This window comes from Anguilla rostrata, chromosome 16, assembly GCF_018555375.3.
Source record: "Anguilla rostrata isolate EN2019 chromosome 16, ASM1855537v3, whole genome shotgun sequence".
Classification (NCBI taxonomy): domain Eukaryota; kingdom Metazoa; phylum Chordata; class Actinopteri; order Anguilliformes; family Anguillidae; genus Anguilla; species Anguilla rostrata.
The window spans coordinates 30,474,106-30,493,241 of NC_057948.1; the positions used below are offsets into that span (position 1 = coordinate 30,474,106).

Consider the following 19,136-nt stretch of genomic DNA (forward strand, 5'->3'; position numbering starts at 1 on the left):
CTGCTAGAATTGAGGGAAAATACCCTAATCGCTTCAGTATTTAACGTGCCAAACATTATTGAGATACTGTACGTCTGCACCTTCTCCTGTGTATGCTATCAGCATTGCCGTTTTGCATTTGTGTTTTGGTAGGTAAAGGCCTTGTCAGAAATGAGTGTATTTGCATTTTTGTAGTTATGTTAATAGATTAGGATGTGCGTCTTGCTTGCACTGTATTGCTGTGTTGTGTGTATGCGTGCAGTACAGTTAATGCAGTCCTTTGATCCCGTTTCAGAAAAGCTGTACAACTCCCAAGGACCAGAACTCAGAAGATCCCTGTTTTCTTTGAAGCAGCTTTTTCAGGTACAACAAAAAAGTTCTGGCTTAAACATTCATTTTTAAATTGAGATACAGAAAACTGCAGAGGAAATAATTCTGTCCTTTGACCTTTTGGCCCTGAAACTTGGTTTCCCGAATATGAAATGAAGGAAATGCATACCACGCATTCCACACATAGAAATCGAGCATTGGACAGGCACACAGTTATAATGGTTTGAAAGATAAAGAGGATATGAAGATTACTGTTACGAAACTGAGGCCATTACCCTGTCTGTGTACTGTGCTTGTTCTGCAGTGTGATTACATGCATCCTCTTGAGCTGCGTTCAGCTCAGGGGGTCAATGGTCACAGTCCTCGTCTTGCTGCTTTCAATAAAATCCCCCATCTCATAAAGTGCAGCGCTGCGTGCTCTTAAATCCTGGCTTGTTGTTTGTATGTCAGATGTTGTCACTGCCTTGTTGGGGGGGGGGGGGGGTGTAAGTGGATGAACAAGAAAGGAAACACTATTTGATGTGCATGACAGCAGCCGGGTCTGTTCTGAATTTGCTGCACAAATGTTCCAGGAGATGATTTACGCTGTTTGGATTGTTTTCCTGTGTCACTCTGGCTTACACAGATGCTCTGTCTCTCTTTCTCTCTCTCTCTCTCTCTCTCTCACACACACACCCACATACACACACACTGAGAGCTACTTTACGACTTAAGTTTTCTTTGCTTCAAAACTATTGCAACATGATGAAAGAGAATTACACGATATGGCAGTGATCTGCCCGTTAGTGATTTAAACTCTTTAGTACGTTTAGCTTTAGACTACGAGCTCTTGAACCAGTTTGTATTGCTGTCTTTGTGTGTCCATGTGTGCGTGTGCACGTGCGTGTGTGGGTGTGTGAGAGAGAGAGAGAGAGAGAGAGCGAGCGAGAGTGTGTGTCTGTGTGTGAGGTCACTTTATGGCTGTTATCTGTAGTTTCAGTGTTAAAGCGAATTGATAGGTTTTTATTGTGTTTACGGATTCCTGCAGGATGACAAAGACCTGGTGCCGGAGTTTGTAAATTCCGAAGGGCTCACCTGCTTCATCAAAGTGGGCTCGGAAGCCGACCACAACTACCAGAATTACATCCTGAGAGGTACGACTCCAGTGGGGTCCTCCAGCCCGGGACTGCGGTCGTGTGTAGGAAGCGATCGATGGTTGGGGAACAGGATATATTTTTGGATTCTGTTGTTATCCATGGCAAAGCAGAAGGCACTGGTGGGCCGGGGTTGTGAAAGTGCTTTTATTTATTTATTTATTTTAATTTTTTAATTTTTTTTTTTTTTGAGCCGTCCTCTGGAAAATTGTCAGTGGCTTACTTTAACACTTATCATTTTTTGTGTATGTTATATGGCAGTGTGAAATTCACGCTTTTTTTTTTTTTTTTTTTTTTTTAGTTTGGGAAAATGTATTTGAATATGAACCGTAAATGGTTTAGTTGGACATGACTAGCGTGCATAGAATGCATCGCCCAAATGAGGAATATTTATGAGTGCCCCTCCTAAACACCTTGCCTGGGCATAATTGTTTTTTTTTTTTTGTGTGCGTAACTGGTGCTGCCTTTTTAAACTCTGGGTCGAAACTGTGCGGAAGGTGTGGCTGGTTCCGCAGCGACCCTGAGCTGCAGAGCGTGACTCACGAAAAGGCCGCTGACTACTAGAATTTACCCAAAAAAAATTCTATGAAATCGAAACGGTGGCGGTCATGCGGTCAGTGCCTGCCCTTTTATGGTTTTTAAACGCCACGCCCTGTTTTGCGTCCGCCAGCTCTCAGCCAGATCATGCTGTTTGTGGACGGGATGAACGGGGTGATCAACCACAACGAGACCGTGCAGTGGCTCTACACGCTGAGCGGGAGCTTGGTGAGTCTGTCGAGAAATCCACCACAAAAACCACCCCCCACCCCCCCCAACCCGACGCCATTACGGCTCCCCCTGCTTCCAAATCACGCCACTCTGAAACGGGGAACAGAAACGCGCAGGTGCGAAATATGGCACCGATATGAAACGGAATGAATGAGAGCGCTGAAGAGCTGAAAGAAATGAGAAGCCCCTGGAGGAGCACTTTGGTTGGATGAGAGATTAAATATGGGCTTCGGAGGAATTCACTGAAACGTGAAGTGTAAAAACAAGAAAAGAAAAAAAGGAAAAAAAAGAAAAAAGCAGTTGCATTTTTCCGGTCTTAATAAACCAGTTGTTTCAGTTCCTTTTTCTGGGAAATATGTCATTCACTCATTTTACTACGTGACATTGACCTTAATATAACTTTTAAAATATTTGAATGATTACACGTGTACATAATATTGTCGAGGTAAATAGTAATTTCTTTGAGTGTTATAAATATACTTAACATGGCTTTTTTATGGCAGTGTGTCTGTTATGTGCTCAGAAAAGTGACCACACATTGTTAATCCGGGTAGTTGGCAGAAATAAGAACATGCAATGTTGCCAACTGCATTTATACACTCACGGATAACTCTCTTGCTAGTTTTGTGGTACCATTTTTTGTCACTTTTTGTGCAGTAGTGCTTAAATGCTTCACCTGCTCAATTTAATGAGGTGTTGCAGCACCATCTTGTGGAGAAGAGCTGTAACTGCGTTCTTAAACCCTCTCGTTCGCTCTGTGTCCCTGGCGATTTTTAAAGTCGCGGCTTGTGGTGAAGACGGCGCTCAAGCTGCTGATCGTGTTCGTGGAGTACACGGAGACCAACGGCCTGCTGCTCATCCAGGCCATCAACGCCGTCGACGGCCGGAGGGGTGAGTGTCTGATATTAGAAACGCGCCCACCCAAAAAGCCAACCTCAGCTGTACTGGTTCCTGTGATCTGGAATACGTTTGTGTGAGTGTCCGTGTATGTGCTTCCCCCCCCACCCCCCAGGGGTGAAGCCTTGGGCCTACCTGACGGACATCTTGGAGGAGAAAAATGGGTCAGACAGCGAGCTGCTGGTGTATACCATGATGCTCATCAACAAGGTACGCCACTGTATGGTACCTTCTACCTCCCCAGTGACCTAACACACACTTATTTAAGTAAAAACATACTCCTAGAATGGGGACAAACGCTCCCCCTCCCCACACTGATGTTAGATCGCTTTCTGCCCTGTAGGTTTTCTCTGACTGTTTAAGCAGTTTGAGTAGTCAATGTGTGGAATAGCTTACCAGGTCATGTAGTAGAGGAAGACACTCTGGGGATTTTCAAGACTAGGCTTGATACGGTATTAGATACTACCTAGTATGTAGGTAATCAGAGCACTAGGTACAATTTAGTCAGGAAAATGGCAAGCATTTTTGGGCTGAAGGGCCTGTTCTTGTCAAGTTGTTTTATGTGCGTGTGTGTGTGTGTGTGTGTACACGTGCGTGCCTGTGTGTGCGCGTATGCATGTGTGTGTGCGTGCCTGTATGTGCATGTGCGTGTGTGTGAGAAATTTGTAACCCCCTTGCCTGTTCTTGGACTCAGACTCTGGCAGCGCTTCCAGACCAAGATTCCTTCTATGACGCCACTGACTGTCTGGAGCAGCAGGGCATGGAGGGCATCATGCAGAAGCACATGAGCAACAAAGGGACTGAACCAGACCTGAAGCAGCAGTTCACCATATATGAGGTAGGCGCTGTCCAAAGTCAAAAGCGTGAAATGAGCAGAACCAGGTTTGTGGCATAAATTACCATGGTCGAAAGTCTGTACCACTTTTCTTTTTTTTGTGCTGGGTAGCATGATCTGGTTCATGTCATCTGTTTTTCTTCGAAAAGAAAGAAAAATAATTCATAAATAGAAATGTGAAATAAATAGATAAATATTTCGGTGCTGTATCGCAGACCTGTTTATAAGGTAGTAAAAGGAAGCCCTTAGACCTCGGTTACTGCTGGTTTTTCCACCCTCTCTTTATCTGGGAATCATGTGAAAACAGTCTGTTCAATCATTAGCACAAATCGTTCAGTAAAGTACCTGGCAGAAAAGAAAACCAGGGCCGAATTTAGATTTGAGGTCCAGATTTGTGTATGCATGCCTCAGGCTACGGTTTATTGCATACAAGGAATTGTTCTGTAGTAGCATTTCTGTGTTTGAAATAAGAATACAAATATACAACAATGTAGCTAGTTTTGCATCTCTCCATCTCAATCTGTCAGTCACAGAAGGGGTAAATGAATACAAAGCATGTGTCTTTCACCCAAAATTTTATAAATATGTGGACGGTATATTTATTTTTGTCTTTCTTTCTTAATTGATTGACTTTAGGGCCGTTTCCACAGATTTGCCCCACAGTTTTGTTTTAGAAGATAAAATGCCATTAGCCGATTCAGCCGTGAACGCTTGCCCGTCTCCCTTATGTCCAGAATGCTCTGAAGTACGAGGATGGAGAACTGGACGTGGCGTCGCCCTACATCCGGAGAGAGCGCAGGAAGGTCGCGTCAATCCAGGAGGAGGTGAGGAAGAGCAGGAGGTCGTCCGGGCAAAGCCTCCCTGACGTGTCGCTGACGGCCAGCTCCCCCTCGTCGGAGAGTCCGACTTTGGGAAAGAGGAGCCCCGGACTGGCCCTGACCTCCTCCCCTCAGGTGTTCGAGCCCCCGTCCCCGGATCCGGCCACGCCCACTTCCAGCTACTCCGACTCTGGGTCTCAGAGAGCCTCCCCCGTCCTGTCGCCGGTGCCCGGCAACGGCGCCACGGCAACCGACCAGGAGCAGAACCTCTCCTCGAGCACGTGAGTGACTGTGCTCGCGTGCTCTGCCTCACGGGACAAACTGCTGCTCCCTTGAGTGTGCGTGTGTGTGTGCTTGTGTGCGCGTTCGCATGCGCGTTCATGTGCGTGCATGCGTGTGTGTGTGCACATGCATGTGCATGTGTGTGCGTGTGTGTTCGCGTGCGCGTGCGTGCGTGTGTGTTCGCACGTGCGTTCGTGTGTGTGTGTGTGTGTGTGTGTGTGCGCACACACGCTGCCCACGCATGACTACCACTGTGCCCACAAGCTTAAGCTCACTGCCTTAGGGTCTGATCAACTCAGGGGAGGAGATGCACTGAAATGTGAGAATCGGTTTTAGCTGAATCTGTATGCGGAGAAAGGCCAGCGGGGAAGCTGATAGAGAAGGAGAGGGAAGTGAAGTGTATTTCATGGGATAGCATTTTGTCCTCCTTTCTAGGAGACTCTGGATTTAAATAGTGTCTTTCAAGGTTGTGCGTGATATTGTAATTTATCATTGTACCCAACCGGGCAAAAGAAGTTCCCATGCGGGAAAGATAAAGTATTTTCAAAGTCAGAGATGGGGCAAAATGAACAGTTAAGAAATTAAAGAAAAAGACAGACACCTTACAGGTACCTCCTCTTCATTTTGTAGCTTTAGTGTATGTCCTGCATATTTTCATCACTGTGGCCAGTAAACAGAAAGTCCAGACATAAAAGTTTGGGATATTTGAAATAGCGTTATGTTAACTGTGTATTAGGATAGTTGGAGGGTTTATGTTTTGTGTATGGAATTGCGGCTTATTATATCATATATTTTTACTTTTGGATTACTATATTGGGTAGCCACCAGAGATTGAACATAAACATACTTGTGTTTTAAAATGGTTGCACGTTTTCCTCAGGATTCCAGTGTGTCAGAAACCAATAAAGCTTATTTATATAGTCTCTCTGCCTCTTCGACTGCCACACAATTTTAATGTGGTAGGGGAAGCTGACAGATGTTGGGCTGAAGTTATTTAGTTCTTGTTTACACAGCGGGCCCTCCAAAACATAATTGTGAGCGCAACGTTTCTGCATGACTGGTAGAGCTATTGGGGTTAGCTGTTTCTGCTATTAACCCGGTGGCCATACGTACTGAAAGAACCCAGTAATGTTTTCAGTGTCTGTAAATACAAAACTCCTATCTCTGCTGAAGTCTTTATACTGGAAATTACTGGAAGCATTTTTTTTTTTTTTTTTTTTTTTTTTCTTCTTTGTATCAGCACGGTCAACTGTCCAACAACGATGCCATTTTATTCATTGGCTCTACTGCTAGAAAAGCCTCTACTTTTGGTTATTTATAAAGCGAGACTTGAAACGGTCTGACCAGTGTAATGTTCTGTGAAAACCGTGATCTGGGGGACGAAAACCGCGCCTAATAATCCTGAAATGATTCGATCGTTCAGTACGTTGCACTGTGCATTAAAGTAAATTTAGTCAAGTCATCACCGTATGGAGGATGACGTTCGTGGATGACGCTCATCTCATTGACGGTTTTAATAAAGGACTATCATCTGTAAAAAAATCGTCTGACCCTCACAATGGCACAGTTACTTCATTACTTCCTGCTTTGTCATGCAATTTTGGAAAATACTAGTTCATGACTCATTGATATTTGGAACAACGCATATATGCATCATCTTGTTTTTAACTTTTTCTTATTGTCTGGTAATATCGGGAGTTGGTTGAGCCGTCCTATCTTTGTTTAGTCATTTACACGTGGGGTATAAATCATTTTTTTTTTTTTTGAGTCATTTCCAGATCACTTGGAGTGCTTGGAGTTTTTGTCTGAGTCACCGTGTTATCATTGTGGTCATGTCAACAGCTGATCTTAATGTGAGAATTTTATTTCATTAAAGTGAAAAAATCTTATAATGTCATTTCAAAACATCTCAAGACTGAACACGGATAATAAGAAATGTACATAACTGATAAAAGTGTTACAGTTTGTATTCTTTTTAATAAATCGCCATGGCATGTCAGCATGGGGTTGAGATGAAAGGACAGGTGGCAGATATTCATGCGTCTTATTTATTCATGAAGCAGATGCTTCCTGAGATTCTCAGCCTTAGTTGTAAGTGTTTTTCCGTCCGACAGAGAGACTGTGTTTTCAGAAATTTGAATAATGTTGCGATGACCTCGCCACAGTGTTGTATGAATGTTATGCGGTAGTTGGGTGTGCTCCAGCAACAATTCTCTAGTTCTTGAAGGACCAGTTTTGGGACTTTACAGATTACCTCCTTTGTCTCTCTGCAGTGTACAAGGGCTTCTATGAGCTTTTGAGCAGAGACTGTAACTCAAACTACTAGAGAGGAACAGCTTGTATATGCTTCCTGGTCAGTAGATACTCGGCACACCCAAGTTAGCTGGCTGTATGGGGTAAACATAGATGGGGGAAAGGTGCTATACGTATGTCTTGTTTTTGGAATCATATCCATTGTGTCTTTAGGCACCATTGAGATGTCATGAATAATGTGCAGTGTGGAAAGTCCTGAGGTTGCTGTCTATTGATGACAGTACAGGAAATGATTGTATTCCTTTTATAGACAAAATGCACATAAGGAGCTGAGCGGTTATTCATTCCCAGGGTTTTCAATATGTAATTTCCCAAAAAAATGATATTGCAGTACCTGTGTGATGTCGTAATTTAAGTAAGCAATGCTTGTAAGCGTTATTAGAATGTGTATTTTCCATGTCTCCCCGTGTGTTCCATGTGGTCTCTGTGAGTCATGAGTTTTCCGACATTGTCCCGGAGGAGGCCGTGAGACATTCCCGGCCTGGAGGAGGGATTCGGGAGCGTAAATCTCTCGGAGAACAGAAACGCCACAGTGTTCTTTTAGCGCTCTACAGGCCGGGCGAAGGGCTAGCCATCTAAGGAAAACGTGCCATTTGTAGGATCCGAGTAGCTATCTTTCATGTAAGTTGTAAGTCGTAACTGGAGTTGTAATTTGTAATTCATGTTGTAAGTGTCTCGGTGGGAAATTTATTTAGTTTTGTTCTTGTCATTGTGGTAATGGGGTTTCAATGGACGTAAACTTATGAATTCCATTGCTGCGGATTTTGTTTGTGAAGATGGTTGTGTTTGAAATATCCAAGTGCATCTCTAGTCATGTCAGGGGGTTTTATGTTTGCATAATTTACTGATCTCAGATACCAATTTTTTTTAAGTTCATTTTTTTGAATAGAAACTAAAGTGTATATGGGCTGTTGGAAGAAGTATCGCACCATTGCATTTAACTGAAGTGAAGCAGGTATACTCGGTGAGTACAGGACGAAGAGGATGAGGAAGACGAGGCTTAGCTCCTGAATTGAAGGAGAGAGCGGAGCAGAGCAGGAGTCTACAGGCAGGACATAATGTTTACACCAGAAACCATATGCAGTGAATGAGGTGAACAGGTAAAGGAGATGAAGGGAAAGGTAAAGAAAAGGGGGGTGGGGTGGCGTGGGGGGGGGGGGGGGTTGGTGCTGGGTCTAGGGGAACCAAACTGAAGGTCAGGGTCTCATCTCCATCCGGGTGATTCAGTGAGAGAGAACAGCGCTGATCTTGGATGAAGGTCCAGAGCTGGAATGGTGCTCTGAGTCATGTGCATGCCTGAGGTCTACGCTGTGATTTAGTTTGGAATGCGCATGTTATGCCGCGGGTGACTTAGTCCGATGTTGGATGTTTGTAGATCGTCAGGTATGTGACGTCCGCTGGCATTCCATTCTGAAAATACTGCAATTGCCACATGCCTTTCTAAGTATAGCCCTGTAAAATAATAACAAAAAAAATGCATGTTATTCATTTGACAAACCCAACATATATAAGTGGGAAGCAAATATTGTGCTTGGAACCTGTTTCTCTTGAGTAGATCAGCAAGAATCCTGTCCCTGAATTGTGTCAGACACGGAAGAGTTTGTGCTTGTGCCTATTTGTTTCTGAGCAGTTACTAGTTTAGTTGACTGTCAGCTACTGCAAAAGAAAGCCTGGCATTTGACCAGTTATTGAAAAAATGGTGTATAATCCACTTTGTGAATTATTTATCTTATATGCTTTTGCGTTGACATCATGAGTCACTTTGTTAAATTTGTCTTATTTCTGTTGCTAAGCCTAATGTTTATTTTATATTTGTCTTCAGCTGTAGAGAGTAGACTTCCACTAATCTGCTGTGTCGGCAATGCTCAATTCAGCTGCTTTGGCTTGATGAAGTTTTATGGAAATTATGTTTTTAACGCTTTTGAAAGTTATCTTTATACGGAACAACTACATATTTATACTCGAGTGGGGAAACGAATTCCACACATTTCAAGACAAAAATCTGTTCTGCTGTATTTTAAACTAAGGTATGTGGTCATTGTCTGCACAGCTTTGTCACGGGTGATCTGTTTTCTCTTTCTTTTCTTCTCCCTCTTCTTCTTTAAGCATGCCCATCTCTGGACTGCAGTGAAATCACTTTTAGAATGCTTGCATTGCATTGTGGGTCTCGTTCTTAACCTAACCTTCTCTCCTCACGTAACCATTCATCAAACGCTTTTTCTCTCACTGTCCTGGTCCTTCCATTAGGGGGCGCTCTTTCATCAGTCATTATATGTCTCCTTCGGGAATTTCTAGAAGGTCGAGGTTGTTTAAGAAGGCGGGGTCAATAGCCGAAGATCCTTCGCCAACCTCCAGCAGGTCTGTAAATCATTCTATTGCTTTTTGTTCATACTGCACCTCTAACCCTTTTGCAGTCTAATCTCAATACATCATTTTTAATTCTTGCTCAAGTTCCTTCTTCAATTCATAAAACATTTTAAAATATTACAGGTGTGTGGTGATCAAGTTTTGTAAATTATCTGAATAATAATCTGGCGATATTAGATTATGGCCTGTCATACAATAATAGTTCATGGTCACAACACTTTAGACCCTTGTACCTTGTTGGGACATGAATGTTTTAGTTGTTTCTAGGAGGGCAGATTAGCATTTCCTTCCCTGATGTGGCTTTTAAGAGCTCTCTCCCTTTCACAGTTGAAAGGCTTTCGTGAAAAAAGAAAAAAAACAGTCCATCAGTTCTTACCCTGATATTGTTATCTTGGCAGAATGTCTCTACTTTAGCACAAAGTGCCAACTTTAAACATCTCTGTGATTTTTGCTGAGCTTGGAGTACCTCCAGATCTCACCCTGTTAAATCATTAAATCAAAAGCCTATTGATACAGAAATGTGAACATTTCATGATTCTAAGAAGACATTCAAATTCTTCTTTATTGAACAAAATGGATCAAAGGAAGCTGTTAAGTCTCCTGGCAAACAAAATAACAAGAAAACAAAAAAACAAACAGTTGAACAAATTTAAGCAGCATTTGCCAACTGAAATCAAAATGGTATGAATTTTAAAAAGTAGTAGTACTGTCTTAAAGTGTTAATAAACACTTTGAACCAAATGGAATTGGTGCCTATTTAAATAAATAAATAAATAAATTATTAGCCTGCATTTTTACTGACTATAATTTTTATAGCTGTTTCAGTCACTCATTTCACTCCGGTCACACAATTGATTTTATCTTGTATTATAAATGAAAATGGATATAAATTAGCTTGCCTCTCTAGTTCCTCTGGGCTGGTTGTATATCTGGAAAGCTAATATTCCAGTGGTAGATGCCTGTTTGTATCATCATAGAGACGTTTCATCACAGTGATATTATTTCTGTCGTAGCCTGAGCGTATGTAGCCCTTTTTCTTAATGTTGAAGTGCAGCAAAGCTGTAAGATTATCCTTGGAATAAGCAGTCCAGTACAAAACATTCCAGCTGTCTAGTACAATGTCAGTCACACGCACATGCACTCACACGGACACACAGTCATGAGCACGCGCAAACACACACACACACACGCACCCGGGCACACACGCAGAAACACAAGCTTGCAGTGACACACTCGGCTAAGGGCCCATTGTATGCAGGAGGGCCATTTGATTGACAGGGCTGACAGGAGGAAACACTGTTGTCTGGAGACACGGAGCTGCAGCCGCTGCCCCGTCACTGCCTTGGCTGTGTCTCACTCTCTCTCTCTCTCTCTCTCTCTCTCTCTCTCTTTCTGTTTGTGTGTGTGTGCGCGCATCTGTGTGTGTGTGTGTGTGTGTGTGTGTTTTCGCCTCTTGTTCACAGCTCGTCTCCCACAGACTTCGCTCCCCCAGAGAACCAGTCCCGACCGCTCTCCCAGCAGCAGCAGGAGCAGCAGCAGGAGCAGGAGAAGTCTGAGGAGAAGAGTGTCTTCAAGTGAGTACCCTCTACCAGGGGGCTTGTGGGGCTAGTTTGGGCTACTGTGAAGAGTACTGATTGGGTGTGTAGCAATTAACTACGAAAATAAGGAGGTTAGACCAGCGTGACCACGTTTTGGTCCCCCAAATGGCTGGAGAGCGATTACATTTTAAGCTGGTGAGTTTACCTGGAGGGCAGTGGTCCGTTCTCCTGAAGCAGGCTGGCAGTCAGCACCTAATCCTGATTGTGAGTTAACGCAGCGCTGATAACATTACTTGTCATCTTGTTCTGTCCGTTGGGCGGGACTGCAAAGCTTGGAGCACTTCAAAAGTCACCATGTCTTGAAAACTGCTCATCATTTCCTGTAGACTACCCTAATCAATAGATAAAATGACTTCTTTCTATTTCTTTAAAAAAAAATTTGTTTTCCCTAATGTTAACTGAGCTTTTAAATATTACTTTAAATTTACATTTTAGCTCTTCTCTTTTATATATTGGTCTATTCTGTTTTTTTTCTTCTGCTGCCTGTTAACATCTTGTTACCTTTAAAAAAACGAACTGGATTTCAGCCTTTCTGTTTCACTGATAGCTGTTTCCTTCTCTCTTCTGTTCCCTCATAACGTTTGGCTGGAATCCTAATCTCTTTCCTTGCTGTTCTGCCTTCCAACATTCCTGTCTGCTTCAAAACTCTTGCCTTTTACAGACTGCACCAAACCGACGCCGTTTGGTAAGTAACAACAGCCAAGAAATGTGGCTTTTGGAGGTGCTACAGTGTTAAATCATCATGAAAGCTAGTCATTTTGGGTGTGAGTGAAAGACGAGCGATTCAAACACCAAGCCACTTGCACAGCAATCTCTGTGATAACAAGGAGTAGATCACTTCAACCTGTTCAGCTGCTCACAGCTCACAGGGGCGATTGTAATAAATCAGCTCTGTTCGATTTAGTTTAGTCTGGAATCAGTAGAAAATCTGAAAATGTGGAACCTAAACTCCACAGTTAATTAAGTGCAGTTTTCTCTCTCTGATCTGAATCTGTTCTGTACACTGCTCTTCACATACACTGTGCTCTTACCCTCCCTACCTTCCATTCCATTGCTTATTTCTCTTTCCTATCTGACATAAGAGGAGTGTTGGGAAGTTGCTTTCATTCATGTACAAAAACAGGTGGTTGCCCACAGCTGGTTTTAACCGCTCACCTTTAGGGCTGATGGTACACAATGGATTGTTTAGCATTGGCATCCCGTGAAAATGATTTCCTCTGTGTAAAAACAAATTGTCTGTCTGCAGCCCAGAGATGTGTAATGTAAATATGGACAAGCCGGTTCTGAGGAAGTTTGAGTAAGTATGGAGCAGCGGCTCGTACGCGGGTGCGAATTCCCTGCATGGCGTCGAGGAAACTGGGGCTATCGTTGCTTCTGGGGCTGGGAGCCTTGTGCCTTGTGGTGTCTGACTGGTGGATGGACTTAATTTGGGATTTGCACGTTGTCGTTACCCGAGTGGGATCGGATGCACATGCACAACACCCCGTGTCTGTTTGATCTGTCCTTGAGAAGTAACGAGCCAATGCATGGGTTGCGTTTCAAAGAACCCACTGTACATTGTGAGTTCCAGACCCTGAGACTGAAGTGAATTTGGAAATGAAATGTATTTTTTTCTTCTTTTTTTTTTTTTGCATAGCATTGAACGTTTATGGAGAAAGAATACATGTTAAGGATAAACTGAGGGAAGGAAACTCTACAGCAAATACTAGGTGTACATATATCTTAGACTAAAATGACATTCATAACTTTAATTTTATCTGCAGTACCCTTGTATTTATTTCATTTATAAAATGGCACGGTTTGTACTTGGCGTGCCAGACTGCATGTACTACTAGATTTATTCAATCAAGGATAACCGTTAGGATCATCATGTTTATCAGGCTACATTATAATGGAGGTTTTTTTTAAGGAGAATAGGATAAATTATATTTTATTATTTTACATTTATCCAATATATCTTTGTAACACTAGTTTTGAACAGTGCAGCCTGACCTTCAAGCTGCCGTCAGTCTAGCATACATAATCTACTTGGTATCACTCATTAAAGAAATCATTAAACTGTTAAAAAAAAGTGCATGGCAGGAAATATAATCAGTAATTATTTAGAATGTACCTAAAAAAACCCCCAAAAAATCAAAAACCTTTTAATAGAGTTACCCATATTTTTGCAGTGCTCGGAATGAGGAAGCAAAGAAGATGCATGTGTATTCTAACCTGTTACTGTCAAACGTGCTCTTTTTGAGAACAACCATCACTGTTAAAAAGTGTGTGTGTGTGTTATTTATTAATCGCCATTTCAACAGATACAGACCAGTTCATACTCCCATCATCACACTGCAATGTTTTATTTCTGGCTTTTTTGAGATGCTGGGGCTTTTCTTTTGTCCAATCACAATTGTTTCCAACAATGAAATTAAATCGGCTGGTTTTGGATGAGTGTTATGGAGATGGGCTTGGCTTCTTTGCTGGTGAGAGCTCGACGTGGGGAAAACTTGCTTTTGTGGTGGGGCTGCAATGTGTGTTATGCTGTGGGGCAGTGGGTGATTGTGAACGTGAGCTTCATGGCTGTATACTGTGTTACCACAAATGTACACTACCCTCAAATGGACGGTCTACACTTAAAGAGGGTTTTCTGAGGTAAAGTCTGTGGTGATTATTCACAGGAATATGGTAATGAATAATGGTCTGTTTAATGGGAAAGGCATCATCTTTGAGTGTATTTCCCTTAGGATTGTAAGTATGCAATCAATCACTGTCATGAAAACAAAAATCAGCTTCACTGTCACATACAGCAAATGAATGCTTTGAAGAGTGGGTTTTTTTGGAATATTTTTTCAAAATTCTAAGTCAGTGTTCTAGAACGTCATTGTTCTCAGTAACCAGTAGCGGTCGTTCCGTCAGCATTAGAATGTTCACTGAAGAACATTCTAATCACGTATTTGTGATCTTACACCTTTTAGAGGGTTAAATTCTGCAAGCGGGGGCTTTGACGGTTCCTTCTTGGGGCTGTCGGGCTTGGGTTAAGGTTTTCGACGGCGTTTTTGTCGTCGCGCTGAAGGTGGGGGTGTGTGTGGCGTAGCGTCCGCTCGCGTCTCACCCCGCGCCTGTGCCACCTTCCCTTCCCGCAGAGGCACCTTCCTGCGCAACCTGGCCGCCACCCAGTGGGAGAACAGGAAGAGGCGGTCCTACCACAGAGCCCAGTCCGAGGACCGACCGGCCGAGGAGGAGGGTGTCCCCTCGGAACCTAAAGCGCCCTCCCCCACGGAGACTGGTGCTGGCGACGACCCTGAGAAGCAGCCCGTCCCCCAGTGTGAGTTAGACCCTCCCGTACAGTACATTTACACTGACCCTGCCGTACATTTACACTGACCCTGCTGTACAGTTACACTGACACTGCTGTACATTTACACTGACCCTGCTGTACATTTACACTGACCCTGCTGTACATTTACACTGACCCTGCTGTACATTTACACTGACCCTGCCGTACATTTACACTGACCCTGCTGTACATTTACACTGACCCTGCTGTACATATACACTGACACTGCTCTACATTTACACTGACCCTGCCGTACATTTACACTGACCCTGCCGTACAGTACATTTACATACTGACCCTGCTCTACATTTACACTGACCCTGCCGTACATTTACACTGACTCTGCTGTACATTTACACTGACCCTGCCCTACAGTTACACTGACACTGCTGTACATTTACACTGACCCTGCCGTACAGTACATTTACATACTGACCCTGCTGTACTGAGTACTGAAAAGCACTGTTATCCATCATGGCAAACCAGCCAAACTGGCAGGTTAGTTGGTAAATTCTGTGATTTATTCCCTGCCGTCTTTAAACCCTCCCTCAATTACACGACAACCAAGCTGTACAGCTATACACTGTAACAAGTGCATGTTGTATTCATTTGTCACATAAGTATGTCTCTTCTTTTCACAATTACAGTATGTCTCTTCTTACTGACAAACTTACTGTTTTGTATCTACAGAATGGTATGTTGCCCACTTCCTGTCCGATTTTGTGTATAGCATTGAGGAAGTGGCACAGAGACAGTCGGGTTGTGATTTAGATTGAAGATTAGATTTCCCATGATGCTTCCTGGCCTCCTTGTGGCTCAGGAAGCTGGGCTGTGATCTGCAGAGAATACATTTCAGTTGCAGCCACAGAGATGTAAACGAATGATAAAGGCTGGAAACTGTGGCACAAAGGCCCATGAAAAAAGTCTTTTTGGCGAAGGAGGGGAGAGTAGGGACAAGAACATTTGCATAGTTATGAAAGAATGTTTTTTTTTTTTTGAGGGGGCGGCGGTGCGTGGTGGTGGGGCAGAACTCTTGCCCATATTCAGTTCAGGTCCATTTAGAATGATTGCTGGTTATTTAAAAAACCAACAAATCACGTTGCTTGACTCGAGAGCCTTGTGGAAATTGCATTATCAGTGCAGTGGTTGATGTTGCATTAACTCAAAAAGTGCCAAATATTCTTCCATATAATGTCTCTCTCTCTCTAAAACACACAATCTGACAAAGTAGTTACGGTTTTATTAGTTTTCTGAATGTTTTGATTATTGCTGGTTTAAATACGAGTTAGCCTGCAGCTAGCTGCGTCTGACGCAGTTTCCCGCCGACGGCAGCAGCGCTGTGCGGCCCAGCGCTGGACGAGCTCCGTGGGGCTGTGGACGTGATCGCGATTCTCTGTGTTTTTCGGTGTTTCTGTCGCAGGGAGCCGGTTGTCTGGGAAACGGGAGCCCCTCGTTCAGGAAGCAAACCGCGAAGACCCCAGCCCCTCCCCCAGCACCCTGGAGCCGACGGAAGATGGACAGGCGGCTCAAAATGAAGCAGGCAAGAGACTGGACCCGACTCTTTTCTTCTCTTTCTCCTTCTCCATCTCTCGTTCTCTCTCCTTTTTCAGTTTTCCTTGGATCAGGACTATACAAATGTGTTGTCATTACAGATCCTTGGTTGAATAATGCCTGACGTTGAATTTAGGTGCTTTTAAGTGAAACTCAAGACATTTAGCTGAGGTCAAATGCAAACTATTTGACATTATAAACTGGTGTATACTAGGAATGTAAAATTCAAGCTATAAATATGAGAAATTGTTTCATGGTCACATTTCAACACTGACCATGCAACAGAGCAGCAGAATACACAAACATTTGTCATGACAGCAAATAATGACAGAATGAATAGAAGTGAATAATAAATAATAATAAAAAAGGCCGATCTGCATGCATCACGTACTGGTTTTATTGAATGGGGAAAAATCGAATGGAAGGAAAATTTAAATCAAAACTCCGCCGCCACCGTTTTCATCCTGTAGTTATGATCCGCGGGATAAGATCTCGCTCCGGTGGCCGACCGCCAAATGACTCCGCCCTAAACGAGGCCGTTTGCCCGGGGGGGACTGCAGATTTGTTTAAATTGGGCAAATAACTGACGTGTTTAGAGAAGGAGATGTGGGTGCTTTCCTTCTCCTGTTTTGATCTGCCCAACAATTAAGTCAGTCTGCAGCGTTCGGTTCGCTCCTGTAGGCAGCCGCTCCGCATTGCTCGCTAGGCTTTCAGGATGGTTCTTTGCGGAAACACAGAGGTTTGCTCCAATGCTGCGCATTTCAACGGTAACGTCTGTTCGTTCACTCTGATAGTTATTATTTTCGTTCTGTGTGCGTATGCCTGCTTTTCGATTGCCAGCCTGGTTTCAGACTTACGGCGTCGTTTCCTTGGTTTTATGGGAACTTGTTGTTTTAATGTAGATACTGAGAGAGCATATTTTTGAATGCTACTCACTGTGAATGTGAATGTGTTTTTGGAAATCTTTGCATGCTCAGACTCGATACGTTATACATGTCACAGAGGCACTAAAGAAAATACTGTATTACAGAGCAGACAGAAATGTTTTATTTGGAGTGGAAATATTTTATTTATGTATTCAAGTGATGCTGCGTCAGAGTTGGTGGAATGTAGACATCAGGTGGTGGCAGAATGTGTTTCACCAGGAGACACCCATCATAAGTTAAAATGGGTTCTATTTTGAAAGATTTCATGCTCAGCTCAATAGTATGTGAACTTGGGTGCCGGTCTTGCATTAAATATGGAAAAATGAGATATGGACCACTCTTTCATAAAATATTTTTATATTGTATATCTTTTATCTGCACAAACGTTTTGGGCAAAATGCCTTTTTTCAATGTGTCAAAAGTAGAGCATATTGCTATTTTTACACGCAGAAGAAGGGCGTTTGGCCTGAAACGTTTGTGCAAGTAAAAGATGTATAATAATATTTTACGGAAGTACGGCCCTTATTTCATTTTTCCAAGTCTATATATAGTCAGTGCATATTGAGTCTGGCCAGGTAGACCCCGGGGGTCCACACACGCACACCTGTTGAAATCCCAGGTGTTTCAGGGTCCTCTCCTTCGGCAGGTGGAGGACTGCAGAGGCGGGGCAGCACGACGGAGCAGCACAGGACTCTGTCCAACGACAAGAAGTTCATGATGGACATGCTGTACTCCAAGAACTCGCAGGAGGTCCTTCAGGGCCCGGGGCCGGAGGAGGGCCCGGGGGACGACGGGGCGGAGAGCCCGGGGGACGCCGCGCCCTGGGAGGGGCCGGGCGTGGCGGACCGCCTCTCCAGCCTGCGGGCGCGGCCGGCGGCGCCGCCCGGCGAGGACGGGGCCCTGCGGGCGGAGCTGGAGGGCCTGGGGGGCACGGCGCAGGCGGCCCGCCAGCGGCTGGCCGAGGAGCAGCAGGTTAGCAGGCTGCGCCCGCAGTACAGCATCGACGCGGAGACCCACTCCCGCAGCCTGGAGAAGACCATGATGACGCCGCTGTCCAAGGTCAGCAGCCAGACCTCCTGGGACCGGCTGCCGCCCAGCTCCAGCTCCCTCAAGATCAAGGACCTGGACTTCTCCGACCTGCTGGAGGAAGAGGACATCGACGTCCTGGACATGGACTCCTTTGGCTCGGGCATGCACAATGGGGGCGCTATATCCCCTCCTCCGCCCATAGCAGGCCTAGGAGCCTCTCCCCCACCCCCTCCTCCTCTTCCTCCTCCTCCTCCAGGAGGTCCTGGACTGGGTCCTCCTGCTCCTCCTCCTCCTCCTCCTCCTCCCCTACTATGTGGAGTTCCTCCACCCCCTCCACCTCCACCAGGAATGGGAATCCCTCCACCCCTACCCTCCCAGTCCCCTGATCCAGCTTTCACCAAAAAGAGGAAGACGGTCAAACTGTTCTGGAAGGAGCTCAAACAGCCTGACAGCCCCAGGAAATGCAAGTTTGGCCGTGGCACGGTTTGGGCAACTCTGGACAAAGTAACCGTGGACACAGCCAAACTGGAGCACCTGTTTGAGTCAAAGGCCAAAGAGCTTCCTGCTGCCAAGGTAACTCATTTTTGTCTACCAAAAATGTCCATAACCAATTCATTATATGAGTGAGGTTCTTTCTGTGGTTTGTTCCAGAGCATTACATTGTGCCGAAACAATGTTTCTGGACAGCATGGTAACTGTAAAGCTGAAAATTAGAATTACCTAGCCTATGTTTTGGGGAGAACTGGAGCTGGAGAAGTATGTCTGTATTTGTTTATGTCAGCAGTGTTGAGTGGTGCTGTACTGTCCCCTACAGAAAGGACCAGAAGTGAAGAAGTCTGAGATTCATGTCCTGGATTCCAAGAGGAGCAATGCGATTAACATCGGGATGACTGTGTTACCTGCGGTCCACGTCATTAAAGCTGCCATCCTCAATTTCGATGAATTTGCCATTAGCAAAGAAGGCATTGAGGTAGGAATAATGCTCTCA

At 44.3% G+C, this 19,136-nt stretch overlaps 1 protein-coding gene across 7 annotated transcripts in view; it reads left to right on the forward strand.

Annotated features, from left to right (window-relative positions):
* Positions 1 to 19,136, forward strand: part of fhod1 (formin homology 2 domain containing 1) — a 48,949-nt gene that overhangs the window by 21,495 nt on the left and 8,318 nt on the right. Inside the window, exons 4-18 of one of the 7 annotated variants that reach the window (XM_064313826.1) lie at positions 275 to 342; positions 1,337 to 1,442; positions 2,113 to 2,207; positions 2,990 to 3,101; positions 3,223 to 3,317; positions 3,802 to 3,945; positions 4,677 to 5,041; positions 9,603 to 9,713; positions 11,186 to 11,296; positions 11,982 to 12,005; positions 12,567 to 12,617; positions 14,449 to 14,630; positions 16,063 to 16,182; positions 17,748 to 18,721; positions 18,963 to 19,118. In XM_064313826.1, coding sequence (XP_064169896.1) covers positions 275 to 342; positions 1,337 to 1,442; positions 2,113 to 2,207; positions 2,990 to 3,101; positions 3,223 to 3,317; positions 3,802 to 3,945; positions 4,677 to 5,041; positions 9,603 to 9,713; positions 11,186 to 11,296; positions 11,982 to 12,005; positions 12,567 to 12,617; positions 14,449 to 14,630; positions 16,063 to 16,182; positions 17,748 to 18,721; positions 18,963 to 19,118 — 2,714 coding nt within the window. The remainder of the gene's footprint in view (positions 1 to 274; positions 343 to 1,336; positions 1,443 to 2,112; positions 2,208 to 2,989; positions 3,102 to 3,222; positions 3,318 to 3,801; positions 3,946 to 4,676; positions 5,042 to 9,602; positions 9,714 to 11,185; positions 11,297 to 11,981; positions 12,006 to 12,566; positions 12,618 to 14,448; positions 14,631 to 16,062; positions 16,183 to 17,747; positions 18,722 to 18,962; positions 19,119 to 19,136) is intronic. The other 6 variants (XM_064313827.1, XM_064313828.1, XM_064313830.1 and 3 more) reach the window with 6 other exon arrangements.